This window comes from Miniopterus natalensis, chromosome 6 (genome assembly GCF_054644295.1).
Source record: "Miniopterus natalensis isolate mMinNat1 chromosome 6, mMinNat1.hap1, whole genome shotgun sequence".
NCBI lineage: Eukaryota > Metazoa > Chordata > Mammalia > Chiroptera > Miniopteridae > Miniopterus > Miniopterus natalensis.
Window position 1 is genome coordinate 63,956,052 of NC_142086.1, and position 22,729 is coordinate 63,978,780.

A 22,729-nucleotide genomic window follows, 5' to 3' on the forward strand; every position below is an offset into this window, starting at 1 on the left:
TCTTGAAAACCAAAGGGAATCTAATGCATGACAATATCCCATAAACTCTAAAAGCACAAGGTAAATGCAATTTGTTATTGTATTAAAAGCAGCCAGCGTGTCCTCAAGTGCAGTGGCATTTCCTTGTAAGAATTTCAACACCGAGTGGTGAGTGTGGCTCCGGTGATGACAGAGTTGACCCCGCTCTCCCTCTTTATTCCCTCCCTCGCCTTGCAGAGTAACCTGATGCACTACCTGGGCCTGAGCCACCATCTGCTCGCACTGAATTTTATCATCGTTTCTTTTGGCAAGAAAAGCGCATGGTCATCTGCTCGGGTGAAGGTGACCGACACCGACTTTGACGGCGTGGAAGTCAGAGTGTTTGAAGGCTCTCCAAAGCCAGACGAGCCTCTGAGGCGCAGTGTTGTTTATATCCACGGGGGAGGCTGGGCCTTGGCAAGCGCAAGTATGTCCTGGTCACCTGCAGGTGGTTTGGGGTTGTGGTTGGCCCTGGCAGAGAGGTGTGTGTAATTGAGTTTTACTTTCTTATTGGGTAAAGAGGGGGACCATTTGACTTGGTTCCGCTGGACAGTCCCAGTTGCCCCTATTGTCCCAGCAAAAGTATTAGGGGTGTGTCCTTTTCATGCTTGAAAGTGTCATGGTTTGGATGATTAATTATATGTTTATACCCTACGGAAAGGTTTTTGCCTGCTCGTTTGCTTGTTTGTTAATTAAGGCAGACTGTTTTGAAAATATGTCCTGTGACCTAAATCATAGACTAACTTATTACGAAGTCCTGGCAAGAGCTTTCTGTACCTACACAAGGTGGAATTTCTTTGGCCCAGAGGATGAGGGAATGATCTCTAGCTCTTTTGCCAGCTTGTGTTTTAAAGACATCTTTCTGTGAAATAGAACACGTATTTCTGAATACACACGTTAACTCATCAACATTTCATCTGCTTATGAAACCAAGGATGGGAATGTAAAAGTGTGCCACCGTTAAAAGGAAGTGATCTTACGAAGTTCAAGAATGTTCTCTTTATTACTGGATTACTTTCAGGAGCAGAACAGGTTCAGAATGGCAAGCCACCAGGTGGAGCAGCCGGCAGGAAGCAGAGGCTTTAGCTCTGCCTGTAATTGCATCTTCAACCCAGAGCTTTGGCAACTAGTTCTAGTTGTTTTGTTTTTTTAATAACATTTTTTTTAATGAGGCAAAAGCCAAAAATATAGCTTTTTATAATAATCCCATTTAATTTAATTCCATATTCATCATTTGTTCTTTTAATCATTGATTTGTTCATGTTTTCAACAGATGTTTACTGAGCATGTAGGTTTGCCTAGGACTGAGAGGTTTCCCGGGGGTGCAGGACTTCCAGCACAAAAACTCAAACAGTCGTGTGCAAACCTGCACCTTTGTCACCCTAATGTGTACTAGGTGATGGGATATAGAAATGAGTAAGATAGAATCTTTTTCCTAGAAAAGAATGAGCCTGTACCATTGAACACTTGCCAGGTGAGACATTACATTGGAGGCCAGGAAGGGTAAGTGCTGGGAATGGTGTAGGTTATAAGAGCCAAATGGCCCTTTCCACATAATTGTGACTGGTCACTCTTGCCAGAGGGAGAGCTCAGGCTGAGGGTGGTATGTAGATGGTTATGTTCTTGTTTAACTTCTGATTCTAAGACTGCCTTGCAGAGCCTATGGCTAAGGTGACATTTGGCTTTCTGTTGACATAATCTGCTCTTTGTATATTGGAAGAACAGCTAAGGGATTAATTTTTTACATAATAGCATTGGTTCTGTCAATGCAAACTTTTGGATTCTCTTTCTGAGAATTGCTAAGAGTTCTTAAAATTCTGTTTTGTTATATGTTTGTTTAAACAAAATACCATATTCTTCAAATTGGTGACTTTCCTGAATAGTAGCAAGTGAGGATGTTAAAAGAGAAAAATTTTATGGTTTTAAGGAGAAAACTGCTTATTGGCTGTGGATTTTGGAAAGGCATACATTTAAAGTGCTAATCAGAATTAACTTGTTGCATTTCATATAGTCCATTATGAAATAAATGCTTAGTTAAAAACACATTCAAATGCAATCTAATATGAATTTCCTGTTATTTTATAGACATTGCATTTTATCAGAAACTTGATTTAAATTCTGCATTTGTACATGTAACTGTATTAAGGACATATATGTTCACATTTGCTTTTTATTATTAATTACTAAAAGCAATTCGCGATTAGCAGAATTTAAGAACAGACAGTATTAAATAACTTGTTTAATAGTGGTTGTTCCTTTGTTTCCTTTAGAAATCAGATATTATGATGAACTGTGTACAGCAATGGCTGAGGAGTTGAATGCTGTCATTGTCTCCATTGAGTAAGTAATTAACACTAGTCATAGAAAAAAATTTCAGAAGGGATCCTGGATAACCATCCAGTTACTTTATTTTATAAGTGATAAAATAGAATATAAAATAAAGGTTCAGAGAGGTGAGGTGATTTTACATGAAGCGATTTCTGATATAACATCATTTCTCGCTTTTTAATGCCTCAAATTATGTCTTTATTTTCATTTTGGAAACTTCTGGAAAAGGAATGAACTGAAATTGAGAGAAATATGCAATCAGTTATCTACAGCATATAAGCATTATCACTGCTTTTTTTAAAACGAAACACCAATCAGCATTATAAGAGAATCTCTCCTACAACCAGGAGTTGTAGAAGTGATTCTCCCGGAGTCAGGTTCTGTAAGTCGGACCTTGTAAACAGTAATGAGTTCAAGGAATCTTCGTCGATGTAGTTATCATTAACATTATTATTAGTCGTATTAGTATCAATATTTTGAGTTGCTTCTACCAATTATTTATTAGCCATCTTTCCGGGAAAGATGTGAATACTTATAACAATTGTGGGGATAGTAATAATACACAAACCATGGCACCTATTCTGTGGCAGGCCTGGTGCAGGTGCTATTGCTCACACTGTCTCTCCTCCTCAGGTCTTTGTCCAAATGTCATCCTTTCAGCTAGGCCTTCCTTGACACCCCTATTTAAAATTGCACCCCACTTTTCCTCTGTTTTATTTTTCTCCAAAACTGTCATCAATATCTGACAGATCACATATTTAACCTACCATATATTTATTGGACTGAACAGAAACAGGCAATGTAAGTTTCACCAAGGCAGGGATTTTAGGGATTTTTGTCTCTTTTGTTCATTGCTGACAATTGTACCTGGAAACATTCTTGGTAGATAGTGGGCATTTAATAAATATTTGTGGGATGAATGAATAGAGTCTTGCTTAATATTCATATAAATCATCCAAGATAAGTATTTTGATATTTTCCTCGTAGATAGGAAATTGAGGCCCGAGAACTTAAGTAACCTGCGTGAGGTCCCATAGCTAGATAGTCACAATGCTGGAATGGGGAACTGAGCCAGGTCAAATTGTCCCAAGGCCTGTATCAAGCCAGCGCTGAAGGAAGCTGATAGTGCTGAGCGACAGTGTGGCAGTGTTACGAAATCAGCCACTTTCCGAGCCCCGAGCTTATCCGGCTCTGCCTGTCCCTCTGCCTGTCCCTGCCAGCACCCCTCCCATTCCCGGCACAGCCCCTCCTTGCTCCTAATCCAGACCTGAGACCTAAGAGAATCCTTTCTTCTGCAGTCCCGGGAGGGCTGGCCCCGAGTCACTTGGGCAGCTCTGGCGCTGGAACAGAAGCCGCAGAGTCGGAGAGCTGTGCTGTGGCTGCTGCCTCAGCGGAGGTGCTCTCAGCGAGGCCTCTCAGATCGCTCAGGGGAAGTGCGGTAATGCAGGAGCCTGCTACTAAATGATTATGGCATCTGTCCTGGGCAGCTGGCCAGAGGAAAGCAGGGGCTGTGCAAGCAGCTGAGCCTCACAATGGAGCGAGGTTCCACAGCTTGGGGCTGGGGAACCAGCCTCAGAGCTCCTGCCATGGGTCCCTGTGTAGCCCCAGTTCCTCAGAGGCCTGGGGAAAGGAGGACAGGGGCCTTGCATTACTTGGCACCAAGAGGATTCTCCACCCAGGCCTCACCCTCCAGGGCTTCAATATAAGCAATTGGCAACAAGAGTCCCCATGTCCTCCTGTCAGCATCGAGTAAAACGTATCCTTAGGCTAATACTAAAATGCACGAAGATGGATGAGATGTTTTAAAGATTTTTTCAAAAGAACTAAAACATAGCAGGCACTACTTTCACCTTTGATTTTCCATGGGTCCTAATCTAGATGATGTAGCTTCCAGAAGTTTATCAGCTGGGAGGCATTGCAGCAGTGGGCAATTGCTATTACTTGTGACTGTGTGACCTCGGGCAAGTCGTTTAACCTGACATGCAACATGGGGTTAGGAATCCTTTCTGTGTGTCTAGAATGTGAGCTGCTGGGAGCAGACATGTGTCTTCGTTCCTTTGGGTCCCCATCACCCAGTACAAGGCTTAGCACATATATGCATGCGAGGCAACTGTACTTTGAGTTAGGTTAACGACTTCACAGAGTTGTCACGAGAATCAGCTTGAACAATTGAGATAAAAGGGCTTCCGATACCCAAAGGTGCTAGACAGACTGGAGTATTGGTGCTGTAGCTCAGAGAATGGAAAGGTCCAACTGACACACTTATTTACCAACATGTGTTTGGAATTTGCAGCATTTTTCTTGTAGAAATAATGACCTAAGATGCTTAGGATCCAGGCCAGCCAGCCCACAAAGAGCCACATAACCTGTGCTCTAGCTGAGGGATAGCCAACATATGATCATGATGTTTCTCTTAGAAAGCGTCTTCAGAGTCCTAACTTGGGAACATAATTCTTCTCAGCGCTGTGTCTTTTCTTTTTCTTTTATTCTGTAAATATCTATTGAATTCCTATTATATGCCAGTTACTGTGTTAAATTCTGGTGACATACAATGTGAGTAAGACAGACATCATTCCTGCCTTCATGAAGTTTACAATGTAGGTGAGAAAAACCCTGAGCGACTCATGCTAAGTGTGATAAGTGATGTGAGGTAGATGGTAAGTAGTAATGGAGGCATCTAGTAGATAAGATGTTACCTAATTTGAGGGTCAGAAGAGGTGTCTTGAAGAAAGTCATATTTGAATCAAGGTCCTAAGGACAAGTAGAACCTAGTTAGACAAAGCGAGCTGGTCATGGAGGTCCAGGTGGTGTCATGAGAGGGCTTGGGAGAAAGGGGAGGAGGCAGAGAACATTAAGGGAGAAAAACACGAGAGAAGACAGATGGAGGGACTATACTTCTGGCAATGACTAAAGAAAAGAAATAAGGGTAGGTGATCCTGAGAGCCCTTGGCTTTCCTGGGATTCCACCTCCCTAGCAGGGGAGTGGTGGTGGGGTCACGGCTTTGCTTCATGTGGGGTGAGGCCTTGGGGAGGGTTATCATCTGAGGAAGCTGGTAGGCAAAGGTTGGGGGCCACCCTGACAATGGGATCCCCTCCTGTGAGGCGCACACCAGGAGTTGGAACTCCTCAGTGCATGTTGCTGGCACTGGCTCAAGGTTCTGGGGACTGACCCAGCAACACAGGTGTAGATAACGGCCTCAAAGTATAAAAACAGGCCGTGCCTTTACTCAGTAGCTTCTGCAACACTATGCTATTTTACATGATTAATTACACAATAAGTATTTGTTAAATAAATGAAAAACTTTATCTTATAATACCAAAGATACATGGCTGTAGCCTCAGTTATATGATCTAGGAAGGTCCTATTTTATATTCACAAACTTATTTTCATGAAGTTCACTGCAGTTTAGCTATAGCATGGTGTCTTTTTTTTCTTTAACATGGTATCTTTTTATCTGTAGTTTACATAATAGGACACAATACTAGATCCATAAAAAAATAAGTGAAAAGGATTTCATTTCTTTTTCAAAATATAAAATGTAAGCCAACACAGGTGGCATGTTGGATATTGTTAAATTCTATTTAATACATTTTATTTAATTCTATAAATTCTGTTATGTTCTAGAAAGCCTTTATTTGTGTTGCTTTCTTGGATGAAGAAAACAGTTTCAAGTGGTGTTTTGCTTTTAATTAAATCTTGACTGCACTTGTAAACTCCCCACGTTATGTGGATGGAGATTTCTTCCCATCCATCAGTGGCAGGTGGCAGGTGGCAGTGCACACCGAGAACCTGAACCCTTTCACAGAGCTGTGAAGGGGAATGTGGCTAATGCAGACAGAGAAGCTGGAGTGCTTACATTAGTTTTCTGCAAACAGTTATAAGCAATGGCACACTTACGCCTCTTTTTTTTTCACCCATAAAATTAGATGAGTAGAAGTTGACAAAACCACAGTGCTTTTAGGAGGCACAACACAACACACATCTTGAGAAATGGTTGTAAAATAAGATGCTCTGAAAAACAGTGACAGTGACCTAGCCGTGACTTTCCCTCTGCTCCTTTACCTGCGTGAGTCCTGAGCGGAGACATCCTCACGCATCAGTCCCACCCGGGCAGCCCCAGAAGGTGGGCAGACCAAATTCCTAAGGGTTCCCCTCCAACAAGGGAAGATGTGCTCAAAACTTTTCTTTTACTTGGCTCAGGCCAACCTGAGCAAACCCAAAGGCCAGCGTCACAAATAATTCAATACCACAGAAAGATAATATTGTGGCTTCTTTTAAGAAGTAGGTTCTTTTATTCCCTTTACTATCATTAACTTGATGAATCCCTCTTTTTAGACATTTCACTAAAGTCTTTTGGGCTTTGTTTTCTACTAACAAAAACCCACCGGTTTCTTTCTTGTGGTTGGTTTTGGTGTTTTAGAATTTCTAGCGGGGAAACAAGCTTTACAAAAAAGCCAGTGCCGTGGCACAGAGCACCTGGGACTGCAAACCACAGGGAGGCTGCGAAGCCTAGTTTCACCCACGCCTGAACCCTAGAACTATGTTTAGCTTCTGAAATGACAGAGAAAGGAGGCCAGAAGGACCTGGCACCAAGCCTGCTTGGGCTTCTATAGCCACCTGGGGGAGAGCTCTGGCTCTCAGTTTATGCTGGAGGTGAAAGGGGAGATTTGCATCTGAGTGGGCAGAGGCAGTTAGATAGTTGGGGAGTCTGGGAGCTCCCTGTTGTGCACGGAGGTGCACAGGAGTCTTACAGGGTGAATGGAGCATCAGAGAGTCACATCCTTGGAGTGGATCACAGTTCTAGGCTCCATCGCTCCTAGGATCTGGGTGAAGCACCCTGAGAGATCAGTTCTTGTGGATGTTATTCTTACCCCATCAGCCAAGCCTTTGCTAATCTCACCTCTCCCTTGCTGAAGGACTGGTGGTCAAAGCTATAAAAGGGGCCAGTCTTTTTTTTTTTAAAGATAACTTTAAAAAATATATAGATGTGTTTTTATTGATTTCAGGGAGAGAGAGAGATAGAAACATCAATGATGAGAGTCATTGATGGGCTGCCTCCTGCAGGCCCCCTACTGGGTATCGAGCCCAGAACCCCGGCAGGCATGTGCCCTGACCGGGAATCGAAGCTCGACCTCCTGGGTCATAGGTCGATGCTCAACCACTGAGCCACACCGGCTGGGCAAAGGGCCAGCTTTGAGAGTAGAATCAGAAAGGAGAGCGCTTGCTCAGCTTTTATGCACAAACCGCGGTGTAAGAACGAAAAGAGAAACTCTCATCCACTCGCAGTCTTTCCACTTTTGCCATTTTAGTGTATGTTCTTTTCACGGAAAGGAAGAAGCTGTCTGTTAAGAAGACTAAATAGATAGATTCTGCCCCTGGAGATGCCCCCAAGCGCGGTGCGCGGGCAGGGTTGATCGGTTTCACACGGCCCCTCCTGAAGGCGGCTCTGACTGAGGAGAAGAGTAACCTTTTTGTATTCTCAAGGTGAATCTATTGAGCTCCTCTTGGGAGATGGTGAAAAGGGGAAAGAGGAAAAAATAAGGCCCCTAAAAGGAATGAGATTTTATCTCCCTCCCGCTGGATCGCGCAGGTGTCTGATTTCATTCTAGAATGTCGTGTGTACCTTTCACCTAACTGGCACCGCACGAAGGGAACTCGGTGTCCTTGTCCTCGGCGGAAGACTGTACACAGTTGGGCTATTTAGAGGGAGAATGTGCGTTACAATGTCACTAGAACAATAGTGACATTCAAGGCCTCAGCGTCCCTGGGCTTGGAGCAGCTTACGTTTCCCCTCAGCTACGGGCTGTGTGCAGGACGGCCTGGGGCTTACGGAGCAATCTGTCAGGCTTCCCGAGCCGTCCCACGTCCCTGCCACCGTTAATAAAGTGGGTGCTGATTGCTCAGGCAGGTAAGGTACCCACCAAACTGAGTACAGAGCCCTGGCTTTCCATCGACGCCCAGAGGGAGCTGAGGTGGCTGTGCTAAGACCTGTTCCCGGAGAGACTTTGAGGGCTTCCAGGAAGGCGGGCGCTACTGTTGGCTGAGCCCCCAGGAGGTTTCAGGGAGGCAGTGGCACTTGAAATGAGACCTAAAGGATGGGAACATTTGATGAGCAGTTGGGGGTGGGGGAGGGCGTATTGGACAGAGCAAGGGACCGGTACACTGGGAACAGGAACAGGGAGGTGCTAGAGAAGAGCAACAATGTGGCTGGATCCGTGGTGTTTCTGAACCTTGGCTGCCCATGAGAATGACTTGGGGGAATTTTTCATCAAATACGGGATGTTTTGCCAAGGAGCTAGAAATAGGTAGAGTTGAGAAACTCAGAGCTGTGCCTAGAACACAGGAAGCGGAGTCCTTGGAGATGTGCTAGACAAGTAGGTGGGTTAGGAACAATCTCTTTTTTTAATTTTTTTTTTTTTTAACACTTACCCAAGGATATTTTTTCTATTGCTTTTCAGAGAGGGTAGAAGGGAGAGAGAGAGAGAAAGAAGCATCGATGTGAGAGAGACACATCGATTGGTTGCCTCCCACACACACCCTGACTGGGGCCGGGGATCGAGCCTGCAACCGAGGTGTGCCCTTGGCCGGAATCGACCCGGGGATCCCTCAGGCCGCGGGCTGGCGCTCTAACTGCTGAGCCAAACTGGCCGGGGCATCTGTTTTTAACTCCCTATGGCTTATTACTTTTCTCACCACAGATAGTGTTAGATGTAAAAGGGATAAAATTAATCTTTGAAATTTTGTTTGGAGGAAAGAAAAGTATGTTATTAAAGATTGTCAACATAAGAAACATCCAAACCTGCAGAGAATTTTTATATGCGTTTATTTCAGCCAAAACTGACAACAGTTGCCGGGAAGCAAGATCTCCAACGGTCCAGAGTGGTGCAGTTTCTTTTATGCATTTGGAATTAAGAAGGAAATATAAGAAAGATGACATGAAAGTGGGAGAAAGCAAGGTGTGATTAGATTACAGGGTAGTTAACAAGCTCATGAGGGTGGTTACCCCTTTGAGGGGTATTACTTGTGGCATTTCAAAGGTGTGTTAACCTAGATGCATAAGAACAATGTGGACAGGGCTTGCTTAAAAACTAAAGAAGTTATATGCCTGGGGCATCACTACCCACCACGACTTGCCCAGTTAGGGAATTATGATTTATTATTACAACACCCTTTTTTTGTCCACAAGATGTACCATTTGCCCAGACACTGTGCTTGGTGGTTTGTTTTGAGAATATTGTAAAACCATTGAAATCATGAGAGAGATTCTAGGGTGTCAGAAATCTGTAGTTTTGAGAATTTACTTGCTTTGGTGGAGTAATGAGAACACACACGCATGATAGTAAAAGGCTGTGAGTGTTGAAGAAAAAATATTTTTAAAGGGGGAATACACATGATTTTCTAAGTCAGTGTGAATTCAGATCACAGCTTTGCCACTTATTAGCTGCTGTAGACAAGTGATACATCCTAGCAGGAATAACATATTTTTTAGAGAGTGTACGCATTTGTTAAATTGATTAAACCTCATTCCTGAATTTACACTAAATTTTGGTCTAGTAGGAGGCATGCACAGTAAGAGATAGGCAAACACTGGCATTGCAGTCATCCATCCTTGCAGTGAGTTGGGAAATTGAGATTATATTTGCTAGAATTCATCAGGTACTTTTTTTACTCAAGAGCTACAATTTTAAAATAAGAAAATAAAAAAGGCAGAATCCTTTTTCAGTCCTTTGCAGGGACATGCTTTGAACAAAAACAGCAGATAAATATATTTATGCATTCTTTCTTTGGCTAAACCATGCATAAATTTTCTCCTGATCCTCAGTTTTCTGTGTCTGTAAAGACATTACAGAACTTTTGTTCCGTCTACTCGTCTGGTCAATTTCAAGCTCCTTTGAGGGCTCATCTTACACTAGGTGACCTGAGACGTATCTAGTTTCACTGCAGTCCCTGGTCTGAGCAAATAGTGTCCCTTCTTATTGAATAAAATTAGAGACTGTTTCCAGCTTGAACAGAGGTAAAAGGAGGGGTGGGCAGATAGGTTTTTATGGGCCCCAGGAAGACTTTTTATCATAACCTGTTTGCTTTTAAGTATGCTTATTCTGTTATCTGAACCAGTTGTTAACGACTGATAAGATTTGAGGTAATAGCATTTCTTTTAGTTTACCAATTTTCTCTTTATTCAAAGTCACTAAGATCTTTTGTGAAACGTCTGAAAATTTAATTCATGTGTGTGCACTAGTAGAATATGTTCTGACCTCCTAAGCCACCAGGAAAACAGTTCATCATGATATATGGAATCTTGCTAAGACAAAATAGCCTTTATTTTCACAACTTGAGTCATAAAGTGCATTTGTACTTATTTCATTAAAAGAATTAAGAATTCAGTTTGGTAATAATACGGGAGTTAAAATATGGAGACCTCCTCCCAGAATCATGTGAGCTGTCTCCACCTAGTGGACAAAATGGTGCAGTTCTACTCCTTTCATCAGTTATTACTAATGGAATGTATAGCAGCAGCTTTAAGCCTAATGAAAATCAACTGGGGGAAAAACATTTTAGATAGTTACTTGATCACCACAGATGCAGAAATAAGAAATAAATCAGAAAACATATTTTATCTCTTATAAGGCAACCTTCTAACCCAGAGGTGCTGTGAATGGAACGCTGACTTCCAGAAATAAAATCCCAAATCTGTTGTGGTTCTGTCCATATCTCAACAATCAACATCTGCTTTTTACTCTGAAGTTTCATTTTTTGCATTGGTAGTGGTGGTGGTAGGTGTTTGTTTTTGTTTGGTTTGTTTGGGCGGTTAATAGTGAAAAAAAATAACATTACATTTTAGAACAAAGTATTTGATTTGCAAGAAAATGAGTGGTTCATTTTTATATTTATTTCAATTCCTTTCCTGTTTATTGTTGGCCTCAAAAGAATCAGTGCCTCCTTAAACTTTAAATGGCCTTGAAGACCCAGAGAAGTCCTTAAATGAATACAACTTTTGTCTTCACAGATATAGGCTAGTGCCAAAGGTTTATTTTCCTGAGCAAATTCATGATGTTGTACGTGCCACGAAGTATTTCATGCAGCCGGAGGTCTTGCAGAAGTATTCGGTGGACCCAAGCAGAATCGGCATTTCTGGTGACAGTGCTGGTGGGAATTTGGCCGCCGCCCTGGGCCAACAGGTAACAGGCTTCTCTGAGGCTCTGGCAGGAGGAGGGCGCATGGTAACATCAAAAAGACCAACACATTCCTCACTACGCACAGCAGAGGCTTAGCCAGGTGGGCTGGTCACCATGTGGCCAGGGTGTTAGGGTGGCTGAACTTGGAGGTGCTCAGAGACCTTTCTGAAGTAGGAGAGGGGTCACTGAAAGCCAAGTCATCTCTGAGTCTGTGTACAGGCCCTGAGTACAGTCAGGACGAGAAGGGGCCCAACATGTTGCAGGCCTGCCTTGCTCCTCAGGGGATGCATGGAAATTAAGCATCTCCTGCTCCTTCTTCATGTTGGACTTCCAAACATGGAAAAGTTTTTATATTTTTTCTTAAATTACAGTTGTTGAGATTGTTTCCTTAGAACTTAGAGCCAAATTTAAAAAATTAAAAAGTGCCTCCCAGTGTTTTTTTTTTTTAATATAAAAGAAACTATTAAATGGTTCTGCCACTTTAAATGTAATAATAAATCTGAGCTTTACCTTGTTAAATTCTTTGAAAACAGAATTTGGGGCAGCTGTATAAACTCAAAGATAAGTACATTTTCTTCCTGTAATGGATTTGATAAGAGACAAAGTCTGCACTGTGCTAAATTAAACTACAGCAGGCTGGAGGATAGGAGGAAGAGGTAAGAGGTAATCAGTTTGAGATCCTGGGGCCCAATCCAGCAAAAGACTGCTCACAGTCTTGGACATAGGTTAAAGCTCTGAATCAACTTTCAGTGGTTATAAAAAAAATTAAAAAATAGTGAAACATCCAGGCACCACTGCAGCCTGCGTATGCATGAACTTTCCAGACTATGCCCACAACCCATTCAGAAGCAGGAAATATTTCTTCCTTAGGGACCATGCACCTATCCTAGAACTTCCTCCTGATTCCCCTTTCCTGCCACCGGTATCTGTAGCTAATGTAAATTCTTTCAAACAACTTACATCTTTCTTCCCAGAACCCATTGTATGAAAGAGCCTGTCAGCTCCAGGCAGTGGGCATGCTTGTGTTTTCCATCTCGCCCTGCAGCTGGGGGCTCAGACTGCGCACCCCAGGACCTGGTGCTTTCTCTGCTAGCACATGGCTCAGTAAACCTTCTCTTGCAGAAAAGCTTTTGGCCGCAAAGGTTTTGGTTTAACGTACCAAATAACTTATGAATAGCATCTCTGTCTTCTCACCTCCGAATTTTTTGGGATATTTTTTGAGTAGCATCTGCTTTTTTATTTGTGGGGTACCTTGGTTTCTTCCCCTTTGCTGTAATTAAAGAACTTGATTCTCCACTTGACATTGGTAGGTTTGCTATCCACGTGTCCAAATGTGGTAAAAAGCAAGTCTTGGTGCATTGGGGAGGCCTTAAAACCAGACAGAACTGAGAAGGAATCTAAGCCCCCTTTGGGAGCTACAGGGTTCTGGGAAAGACTCTTAACCTCTAATATCGTCTGATTGTGGGGCTGTTGCCAGGACTTAGTGAGATGATGTGTATACAGTTCTGGGCACATATTAATAGTACTGTTTCCTGCCTGGCCGGGCATGGCTCAGTGGTTGAGCATCGACCTAGGACCCAGGGGACCACAGTTCAATTCCTGGTCAGGGCACATGCCTGGGTTACAGGCTCAATCCCCAATCATCATTGATGTTTCCATCTCTCTCTCTCCGTCTCCCTTCCTCTCTCTCAAATCAATTAAGATACACACACACACACACACACACACACACACACAGAGGGAGAGAGAGAACTATTTCCTGATTATTTTCTCTCACTGTTACAGAGCAGTTACCTCTTTCCTGGGGATGGGGCTCTATAGGCCGGTGTGAAACCAAATTGTACGGCTAAAGTTACCTTGAAGATTGTTGAGTTGCCTGCAGTGAGCTAGTTGCTGTCTTTTAGATGTTTCATGAAAAATCAGTCATTTAAGACACTAGAACTACAACATGAGGCAGTGCTTTCACATTTGGGGGAGGCATCGGGGAACAGGTCTGCTGGGGTGGGGGTCCTTCCCGTCCCCATGTCGAACTCACTCTGGGGCACGTGCTCATTAAGCAGAATGGCGGGTCCATGGCCAGCACTGTGTGAAATCTCACTCTCACCAGCGTGGAGGCTGAGCGCTCATCAGAGGAGGTACCCTGAGGTCCTGCCGAAACACTGGAGTCCTGTCATCTCTTCATTTTCCTGCCCTTCTCCTTTGGAAGAGTCAGACTAGTTTTTTTTCTCCCTAGGAAGACAGTGCCTTTTGGGGCTTTGCAGGGAATCCAAAACTAAATAAGGTTCACACATTGTCCATCCACAATACCCAGTAAGGATGTGCTAAGTGCCAGAGGATAGATAAAAGTAACATATTAATGAGGATTTAAAGACCTGAGAGATGATCTACCTGTGAAGTGTTCACTCAAAATTATGAGTCGCAAACGTCATGCCTTTGTTGGTAAATATCTAGCAGCTTCATCGGGTGGTGGTGGTGGCAGTTGCGGTTGGTGATGAGGAATTACTTGTTTTTTTAAACGACATTAATACCACGCCTGCTAGAAATTTAACAGCTGTCTCCCTTTGATTCCAAGTAACACGTTTTTCAGGTATGGCTTCTGTAAAAGGAACCATGCAAAATAAAATAATATGTTTGTTGCTTCTGTTCCAGTTTAGTCAAGATGCCAACCTGAGAAACAAGCTCAAAGTGCAAGCTTTAATTTATCCGGCCCTTCAAGCTTTAGATTTTAACACGCCCTCTTATCAGCAAAATGTGAACGCCCCGATCCTGCCCCGATACGTCATGGTCAAGTACTGGGTGGACTACTTCAAGGGCAACTATGACTTTGTCCAGGCAATGATAGTGAACAATCACACGTCCCTCGATGTGGCAGAGGCTGCGGCCCTCAGGGCCCGTCTGAACTGGACATCCCTCCTGCCCGCGTCCATCACCAAGAACTACAGGCCCGTGGCGCAGCCCACCGGCGACGCCAGGATTGTCCGGGAGATCCCTCAGCTGCTGGACGCCCGCTCTGCCCCCCTCATCGCGGACGAGAGCGTCCTGCAGCACCTCCCCAAGACCTATATTCTGACGTGTGAGCACGACGTCCTGCGAGACGATGGGATCCTGTATGCGAAGCGTTTGGAGAGCGTAGGCGTGGAGGTGACCATCGATCACTTCGAGGATGGCTTCCATGGGTGCATTATTTTCACCAGCTGGCCCACCAACTTCTCTGTGGGAATCCGGACTAGGAACAGTTACATCAAGTGGCTGGATCAAAACCTGTGAAGGAGTAGAATTTCTAGAATGCTCGTGCCCCTCCTGACCCCCTGCACCTGCTTTAGAAAGACATGTATTTTTTAGTCGAGTAATTTCCCCTTGTTACTTGTGAGTTATGGAATCCCCATCCTCTGCTTTATGTTAATTTAATTTTTTTTAAATACATTTGACTAACCTAACTGCAAAAACATCTAAATCTGATTCTCCAGGTGGGCCAGTCTCTCCTTGTTGTAGTGAAACTGCTACCAGTGCCCACCACTGCAGAGAGCAGGACTAGGAGCTGGAAAGAGCTGTGCCTCCTGCCTTCATCAAGTTCTTTTTAAAAGAAATACGTCCAGCTCTGGATGACACTGTAACCTTCAATGAGTTGAGAAAGCGCAGGCTCTTGTTCCACATGCTAGAGTTTACTTTGAGTTTAGAGCACTGTTAAATGTGTGCACTTGAAGGTCAGTGCTGGGCACTTGAAGGTCAAGTGCCCTCTGTCCTTTGTAGATGGATGGTTTTGTTTCCTATGGGAATTTTGGCAAAGGTGTTCTAGCAAGGACAAGTTTCTCAAATGACGTTCTTCCTTGAGAGTGTTAATTTTATGAGATAGCTCTCTGTAAGTCCAGTTGGATTATGATGATACTTGAACGTTACTTTCTACCACTATTATTAGAAAATATAAGGCTGCATGCACTGGATGTCTGTACATTGTTAATATTTTTGGTTATGCTATCTCCTCGGGGGAGAACTTTTGGGACCAAATTTATTTAAATTTAGAATAAATTTTCCATGATAGAACAAGTAAAAAACCAAATGAACCAACCTATTGTTTTCATAATGAATACGTCTGACATAAGTTACCAAGAGCAGTGTGTATATATTTGGCATAGTCAGGAAAAAAAAGATATGTTTAATAGCAGTTTAAAATTAGGAAAAATACCTGTAGAGGGTCTAGTTTATTCTTGAAAACTCAACTTTTTCACTACATGGCTTTAAAATGGGGCTATTTTGGGGGATGGAGACACACACACACACACACACACACACACACACGTATGTGTGTATATATATATAAATAAATGTATTGGGGTTTTTTAAGTTATTTAATGTTAATATATGGAGCTAGACTAGATTTTTCAGAATAAAGTCTATAATGAATATTTAAAATAATATTTTTAAAAAACTATCTTAGAATTATATCCATGTGTAATTTTATGGAAAAAGGTAAAATAGCTATTAATACTACTATACATTAGGCCTAAGTATTTTGATGTTCCCATGCATATACAAATTAAGATAATTAGAAACTGTGACTCCACCTAGTAAAAAGTCATCTAAGTGTATAGTTTATGGCTTATGCAAGACACACTGCTCATTTCTGCTCTCTATGGTCAGAGGAACACTAGCTCGTATTCTCCCAGGTGAAGGGCATACATTGGCACCTGGTGCCTACACCCTCCTTATCTCCTTCCATTAGGTCTAGACATTGCAACAGCCCAAGTTTAACTTTGTGTAAAGCCTTCACTGCCAGTGGGAACATCTTTGGCATCACAAAAGACTCCAATTCTGATGTGAGTTGAGCACCTCTGCTCTCCTTCCTGCCACTCTTACGTCTCCCCCAGTCCTTACTTCTTCCAGGTGCTGCAGGGAGCTGCAGTCCAGCCAAGTGATGATACAATTTAATAAATGTCTCAGTGGAGAGAAAGTAGAACCTTTCACTCATTTGAAAGATGGGTATTTCCCACTTCTGGTGATGAAATTACAAATAAAAAATTGTATCATTGTTTTTTATTTATTGTATAAGCCAGTAGCATTTTATGTACAAAACAAGTAAATGCAACAGTGTGTGTGTGCCTGTGTGTGTATAAAAATAATCATACAAATTAGCGTGCTAATGTACTCAGGCAAGCCACTCGCCATCTCGGGGCCTCTTTGCCCTCTCCTCTAAAATCAGAGACCTGATTACTTGATCTATGAGGTTTCTTTCAACTATAAATTCCATCTACTTTTGTCAGAGTGACAAACTGTATTGACCTCTTCTACAGTGTTTTTTTGAAGGCCATTTATTCCATAGACTCCTGCATCATTGAAGATATTTTTTCTCAAAAATTAAGATTTTAGTTCTTACTCTCTTATAGCTATCCTCCTTGTTTAATATTACGCATTTTGACGTCCTTTGAAGGAACCAATGTTTGGATCTTATTTTGAGGTTTTCTACTTGTAATAAAGCAAAGAAAATGTAATACATGCACAGACTTCTTTAAAATGACATCCCCTGCCCCTAGGATTATAAGCCAAATCCTGTAGTCATTATAGACAACAAATGATTCCAGATCTCTGAAGGGATCTCTCAGATGAAAAGGGAGTAAAAGAAAAAGGGGGTCAAGCACTGTTTCTGATGAAATACTTGAGCTTCATTAAAGCTTTTATATATGTGAATGATTTGTCTAATGACTTGCACTGTGTCTCACCTCAGACCTTGACATTCTCCTTATAATAATAACAGTTATGAATCATGATGCACAAATCCACTAGATATAAGAGAGGCCATAAACCAACCAAAAATCTGAGTGCTAAGAACTCTTTGGGAAGCCTACAGAGTTCATGTTGAAGGTATTTTGGTTTGGGGTGAGTTCATTTTCTTTTGGTGTTTTTTTTTTCTTTGTTTTTTTTTTTTTTTTTTGAGTTTATGCTCTGGAGATTGATATATATATATTTTAGTGTTACGGCTTTGTTTTGTTTTGCTATTTTATGAAAAAGGTGATAGCCATTTTGTAATATTGTTGTTTGTGAAATATGAACATAAATATATGAAGAAAAAATCTTGAAGTGCAGCAAAATATAGTGAAGTGTAAATTATACTTAATGTTTTGTCCTTGGTTTGTAAAGAATTTGAGGCTATTATATAATTATCTTGGTGGATAGAATATTTTATGCATGACCTTTTAACCTTTGACTTTTTGCTTATTTCCTACTGCAAAGGGAAAGGCAGATTTTATGAAGGATTTTAGCAACAAATCTATTTTATAAGATGAAAATCCATTATGGAGGTAGGAAATTGTATGTCTGTTTTGACTCATGTTTGGAAATAAAATGGCTCCATCTGGCAGTTTGCTCCTAGTGTCATTTTCTGGTTCCCAGCTCTCTCTTTCTCTCTGTATCTCCGATTCCTAGGCACAATTCTGCCCAAATCTTCTGCCCACTGGAGTCCTCCGGCTGCCTTTCAAGAGAGGTGGCTCAGTGGCCTCCTTGATGACATTCACATCATGTCTGGATACAGTATGTGCTGCCCATGATGGGGAAACCTGTCAAATATATAGTTTTTGAAGAAGTTATTTATTTGGAGACCAGAGGGTGGTGCTATTGCTTTTTCCCAGGCTGATGCCATAAGGAGGGGAGTGCCCCACCCAAGAGAGATGGCCTCTGCAGTGTGGAGAAGGGACTCCGCACAGAGATCCTGGCAGATAACCCTTCAGCTCTCTCCCCAGAGCTGCAAATCCCAGCCTCTCCTCCCACAACTCTAGTCCGCTCCACTCTCCCTCCACCAGAGCCCAGGGCTGTCTTTGAAACCTGTGCAAGGGACACCTAACCAGACTTAGGCGTTAGAGAAGGCAGCATCTGTGGTGGGGTAAAAGTAATTCCATCGTGGCTTATTCAAAGGCGAGATCCAGTGACGGAAAAATTACTTGTCCTCCTACAGTCAAGGAAATGTCAGATGCAATATCTAAAGAGGAGATGGTGAGACGGATAAAGATGGCTGTGAGCACTTCATGGATATGGACCAGGACTCTAAAGAAAAGGAGCTTCATTTAAACTTGGCTTTACATCTTGCGTCAGACTTTTCCCTCAAGCATCCCGACGAAGGTGTTCACCTACTGGTACCTGCTGCCTTGCTGATATTTTCAGGATTTATGCTCCTGAGGCTCCTTGCACATCCCCCGATAAATTTAAGGATGCAGTTAGGTTTATAACAAGGCAGTTGAAGGGGGTGAGAGGATACAAAGAGCCCACAACTCAGTAGGTATTTTTATTGAGAACATTGCTCGGGTCAAGTCATATGACATATGCTTTGAATTGAAAGACAACAATGACATTTTTTACACCATTATACAGAACATTATTTTCAGTTACAAACAATAGCCACAGTCAGGAAGTTCATATGCACATGGTAGACCTCTTGAATTCTATTATTTGTAAGGTGATACAGTATCTCAGGAGCTTTTGCCCATAAGAATTTAAACAAGCAGGCATATAATTTGGCAAAGGCTTTACTGAAGAGGACAGCTCAAGCTATTGACCCATATAATACCAATATTTTTGAACTTCCTTAGATTAAAAAAATTTTTTTTTATTGTTGACAGTATTATAGATGTCCTCCAATTACCCCCCTCCTCTACCCCCTCCTTCCTTCCCCTACCCCACCCTAGGCCTTCACCACACTATTGTCTGTGTCCATTCACGTATTATCAATTTTAAAAATCAGGTTCTGATGCTTGGGAGAACATCTATCAGCTGTTTGTCAGAGCATGTCTTTGAAAATTTTGGAGCTTTATAGTATTGGTAGTAATTTGCTGCTCTCATGATGAGGAACGCCTGCAAGTTGTTAAACTACTGGCAAAAATGCTTGGGGCAAAGGATTCAGAATTTGGCTTCCCAAAACAAACCCCTTTGGCAGTTACTTGGGCAGGTTTAATGACATTCATGCACTGATACTTCTGGAATTCGTGCAGTTTGCTAGCCACTGCCTCATGAACCATCCTGATTCAGCAAAGGACTTAACAGAATATCTTAAAGTGAGGCCACATGATCCTGAGGAAGCTCTTAGGCATGATGATGTTGTGTCTATAGTTACAGCTGCTAGAAAGGATATTTTTCTGGTCAGTGATCACTTAATTTTGTGAGAGAGAGAACTTGAGACAAACGGTGGAGAGTGCGCAGAGAAGCCATGATGGGATTTGCCCAAATTTATAAGAAATACGCTTTGCAATCAGCAGCTGGAAAAGATGCTGCAAAACAGATTTCATGGGTCAAAGACAAATTGCTGCATAGATATTATGGAAATAGTATTGATGATTGCTTGTTGAATTGATCTTTGCTCAGGGCCTGGTTCCCCATCATTTGGAAACTACAGAACAGATCGCTTGTATGCCACACTAGATTTAAATGCTGTGAAGTATGTTTCAAATGTCAAACTATTCTTTCCATCTTTTGTAGTATACTGGATTTTATGGGGGAGGGGGGAATAACAACTATTTTCAGATAGGAAAAATTTATGTAATGTAAACATTGTTTAAATAGTCACACAATAAGATATACAGGTATTTTCCCCCCAGAAAGTAAAAAGGAAAAGGTTATTTAAATATTTCCAAGCAAAATTTAATCAAAGTAATTTCAGCCAAATTTTAAAGCAAAAACTGTTTTTGAAAAAATCAATAAAGAGTTCCTTCCTATCTTTCCACAACTCAAGTCCTTTCTGCGTTTTTCTTAACAGATTCTGAGGTTTTTGCTTTGTTAAATAAACTTGCAAACTGCCGTAAAAGAGTGATCTATCTAACATGTTTACAATTGTTTCACGGAAGTTAAAGAGTTTGAGAAATTTTAACCAGTCAAAGCAATTCTACCACTTTGAGGATGTTGTCTTCCCTTCTTTTTTTCATTATTTTTAAATAGGAAATCTAATTCTATTTCCTGTGTTCTGGTTAAATTTCATGAAATAAAGCAATAATAGATACTTATTTGCTTGGTCACAGATTAAAGTTTTTTTTAATATTTTACTTTAAGATAAATGGTTGACTAAGCTAAGTAACACACCCCTCCTGACTTCATTTCCATCAAGCTCATAGAATGAAGTCACGGCCTCCTGTGCTAAGCCAGCAAGTACTTCAATTTGTGTCCTTAATCCAGTTCATTAGTGTCACCTTCCAGGACTTGCTAAAGTACCTTCCCTCTTGCCTGTATCTTCAACTCTCACTCTACTCGTTCCTTCTTAGCTCTATAAATATAGTCAAATCTGTCCTGCCCAGAAGGAACTCCCTTTTGGCCCCTTTATCTCCATTTCATTCCCCTTCTGATCCAAACACAGCAATTATCCTGGTTATCTATTGCTGAATAACATTATTCTGAAACTCCTAAGTTAAATAATAGCCATTTGTTACTGCATGATTCTGGGTTGACTAAACTTAAGTTGGCGAGTCACCTGCTAAATGTAGTGTTGACCTGGGCCCGGTCATCAGAGTGCTGCACTGGGCAGGGACGTCCACCATGGCTCACGGCGCGGCGGGCCGCTGTGCCTGGCTGAAGCTAGGCGACTTGGTTCTAGTTCACACGGCCTTTCCTCCAGAAATGGAACTATAAAAGCATCTGAATTCCGAGACTGAACATTCTAAGTATGCAACAGCAGGAAGCTGTGTATCTTCTAAGATGCAAGTTTGGAAATGACCCAGCATCATTTCGCCATATTCTATTGATCATAGGACCAGCCCAGATTCAAGGAGAGGGGAAATAGACACTGCAGCTTACTGGAAGGAGTGACAATTCCTGCCAGGAGAGAACTTCCTTTTTGACTAGTCATTGATGAGAACAAAATTCTCCGTTTATGTTTTTTAAATATATCTGATGATTTGAAGAATTTTCCAAATTACTTCTGACCCAATATATATATTTTTATGTTTTTTTATTGATTTTAGAGAGAGAAGAAGGGGGAGGGGGAGAGAGAGAGAGAGAGAGAAACATCTGTGAGAGAGAAATGTCAATCGGCTGTCTCTTGCATACCCCCTACTGGGGAACAAGCCCGCAGCCCAGGCATGTGCCCTGACCAGGAATTGAACCAGCGACCCCTTGGTGCATGGGATGATACTCAACCAACTGAGCCACACTGGCTGGGTTGGCCCCATACATTTCTAATCTTGTTTTTCCTCCAAACTTCTGGTGCTGGGTGCAATACAATTAGCTCATATCCCAATACCTTTGGCTCCGTACTTCAGCAGAGTGTGGGATAGGGGTGTTCCTGGAAGTCATTCCTCTGCTGGGTGAGTCAGCAATAACTCAACTGAAGCAGCTGAAATCAACAGACTATATTCCACTAAACTCAAGCTGACTGCATTCCCAGTTCAATTTTCCCTCAACTAAATCCTAAGAATGCCATCTAACACATGGGGACTCATGCTGGAGGAGAAAGTAGAGTGGAAAAGTTAGTGACAGTAACCAACAAGTTAAAAGCGCACACCTATGAATGGGGTCCCTACACAAGACTTAGATTCATTCATGCACCCTCCTAGATGCCTCTTATGGGCCATCCCCATCCGTGCAGCAAGCCCCAAACTAAGTGCATTACCTGCCCTGCACCCGCATGGCCTTCTACAGTCCCCGCTTCACTTATTTAACCACCTCCTCTCCAGTTACCCAAGCTAAGACTATGACAGTTTTCTCTAGCTCCTAACCCAGTCCTCCAACTCTTAATCACTACGTCTAATCAATTCTGCTTCCTAAGTATTTTTCAGACTCCATTCCCTTCTTTCCATCTCTGGACACACTGCTCTAGTTGAGTCCCTTGTCACTTCTTGCCCAAACAATTACAATAACTTTCTAACTTGTTTACTTTTCTCAAGTCTTGTGCCCCTCAAATACATGCCCTCCACAGCTGCCAAAGAGTCATCTAAAACTCAAACCTGACTATACACTTCCAAGCTTAAAGTCCTTCAGTCCCTTGGTGCAGTTCAGAGCACTGAGCACTATGTGCACAGCTTTCCCTCAGGCACTTGCCCCTGTCTATGTCTACAGCAGCCTGCGCTCCTCTGGGGGCCCACAAAATCAAAAGTATTTCACAATAATACTACGATGTTATTTGCCTTTGTTACTGTTTTGCTTTAATGAGCGTACAGTGGAGTTTTTCAGCTGCTTCCTGACATGTGGTGCTTGCAACAGATGGGATGCAGAGGCAGATATGAGAATCCAGCTGGCTCCT

General features: G+C 42.2%; 1 protein-coding gene and 1 pseudogene across 1 annotated transcript in view; both read left to right on the forward strand.

Moving 5' to 3' along the window:
• Nucleotides 1-15,784, forward strand: part of NCEH1 (neutral cholesterol ester hydrolase 1) — a 47,992-nt gene extending 32,208 nt beyond the window's left edge. The window contains exons 2-5 of the mRNA XM_016208249.2: nucleotides 217-445; nucleotides 2,289-2,358; nucleotides 11,355-11,526; nucleotides 14,173-15,784. Of these exons, the coding sequence (XP_016063735.2) occupies nucleotides 217-445; nucleotides 2,289-2,358; nucleotides 11,355-11,526; nucleotides 14,173-14,790 (1,089 nt within the window). The 3' untranslated portion in view covers nucleotides 14,791-15,784. The remainder of the gene's footprint in view (nucleotides 1-216; nucleotides 446-2,288; nucleotides 2,359-11,354; nucleotides 11,527-14,172) is intronic.
• Nucleotides 15,785-17,810: 2,026 nt separating this feature from the next.
• Nucleotides 17,811-20,012, forward strand: LOC107533517 (sister chromatid cohesion protein PDS5 homolog B-like; annotated as a pseudogene).
• Nucleotides 20,013-22,729: the final 2,717 nt, after the last annotated feature.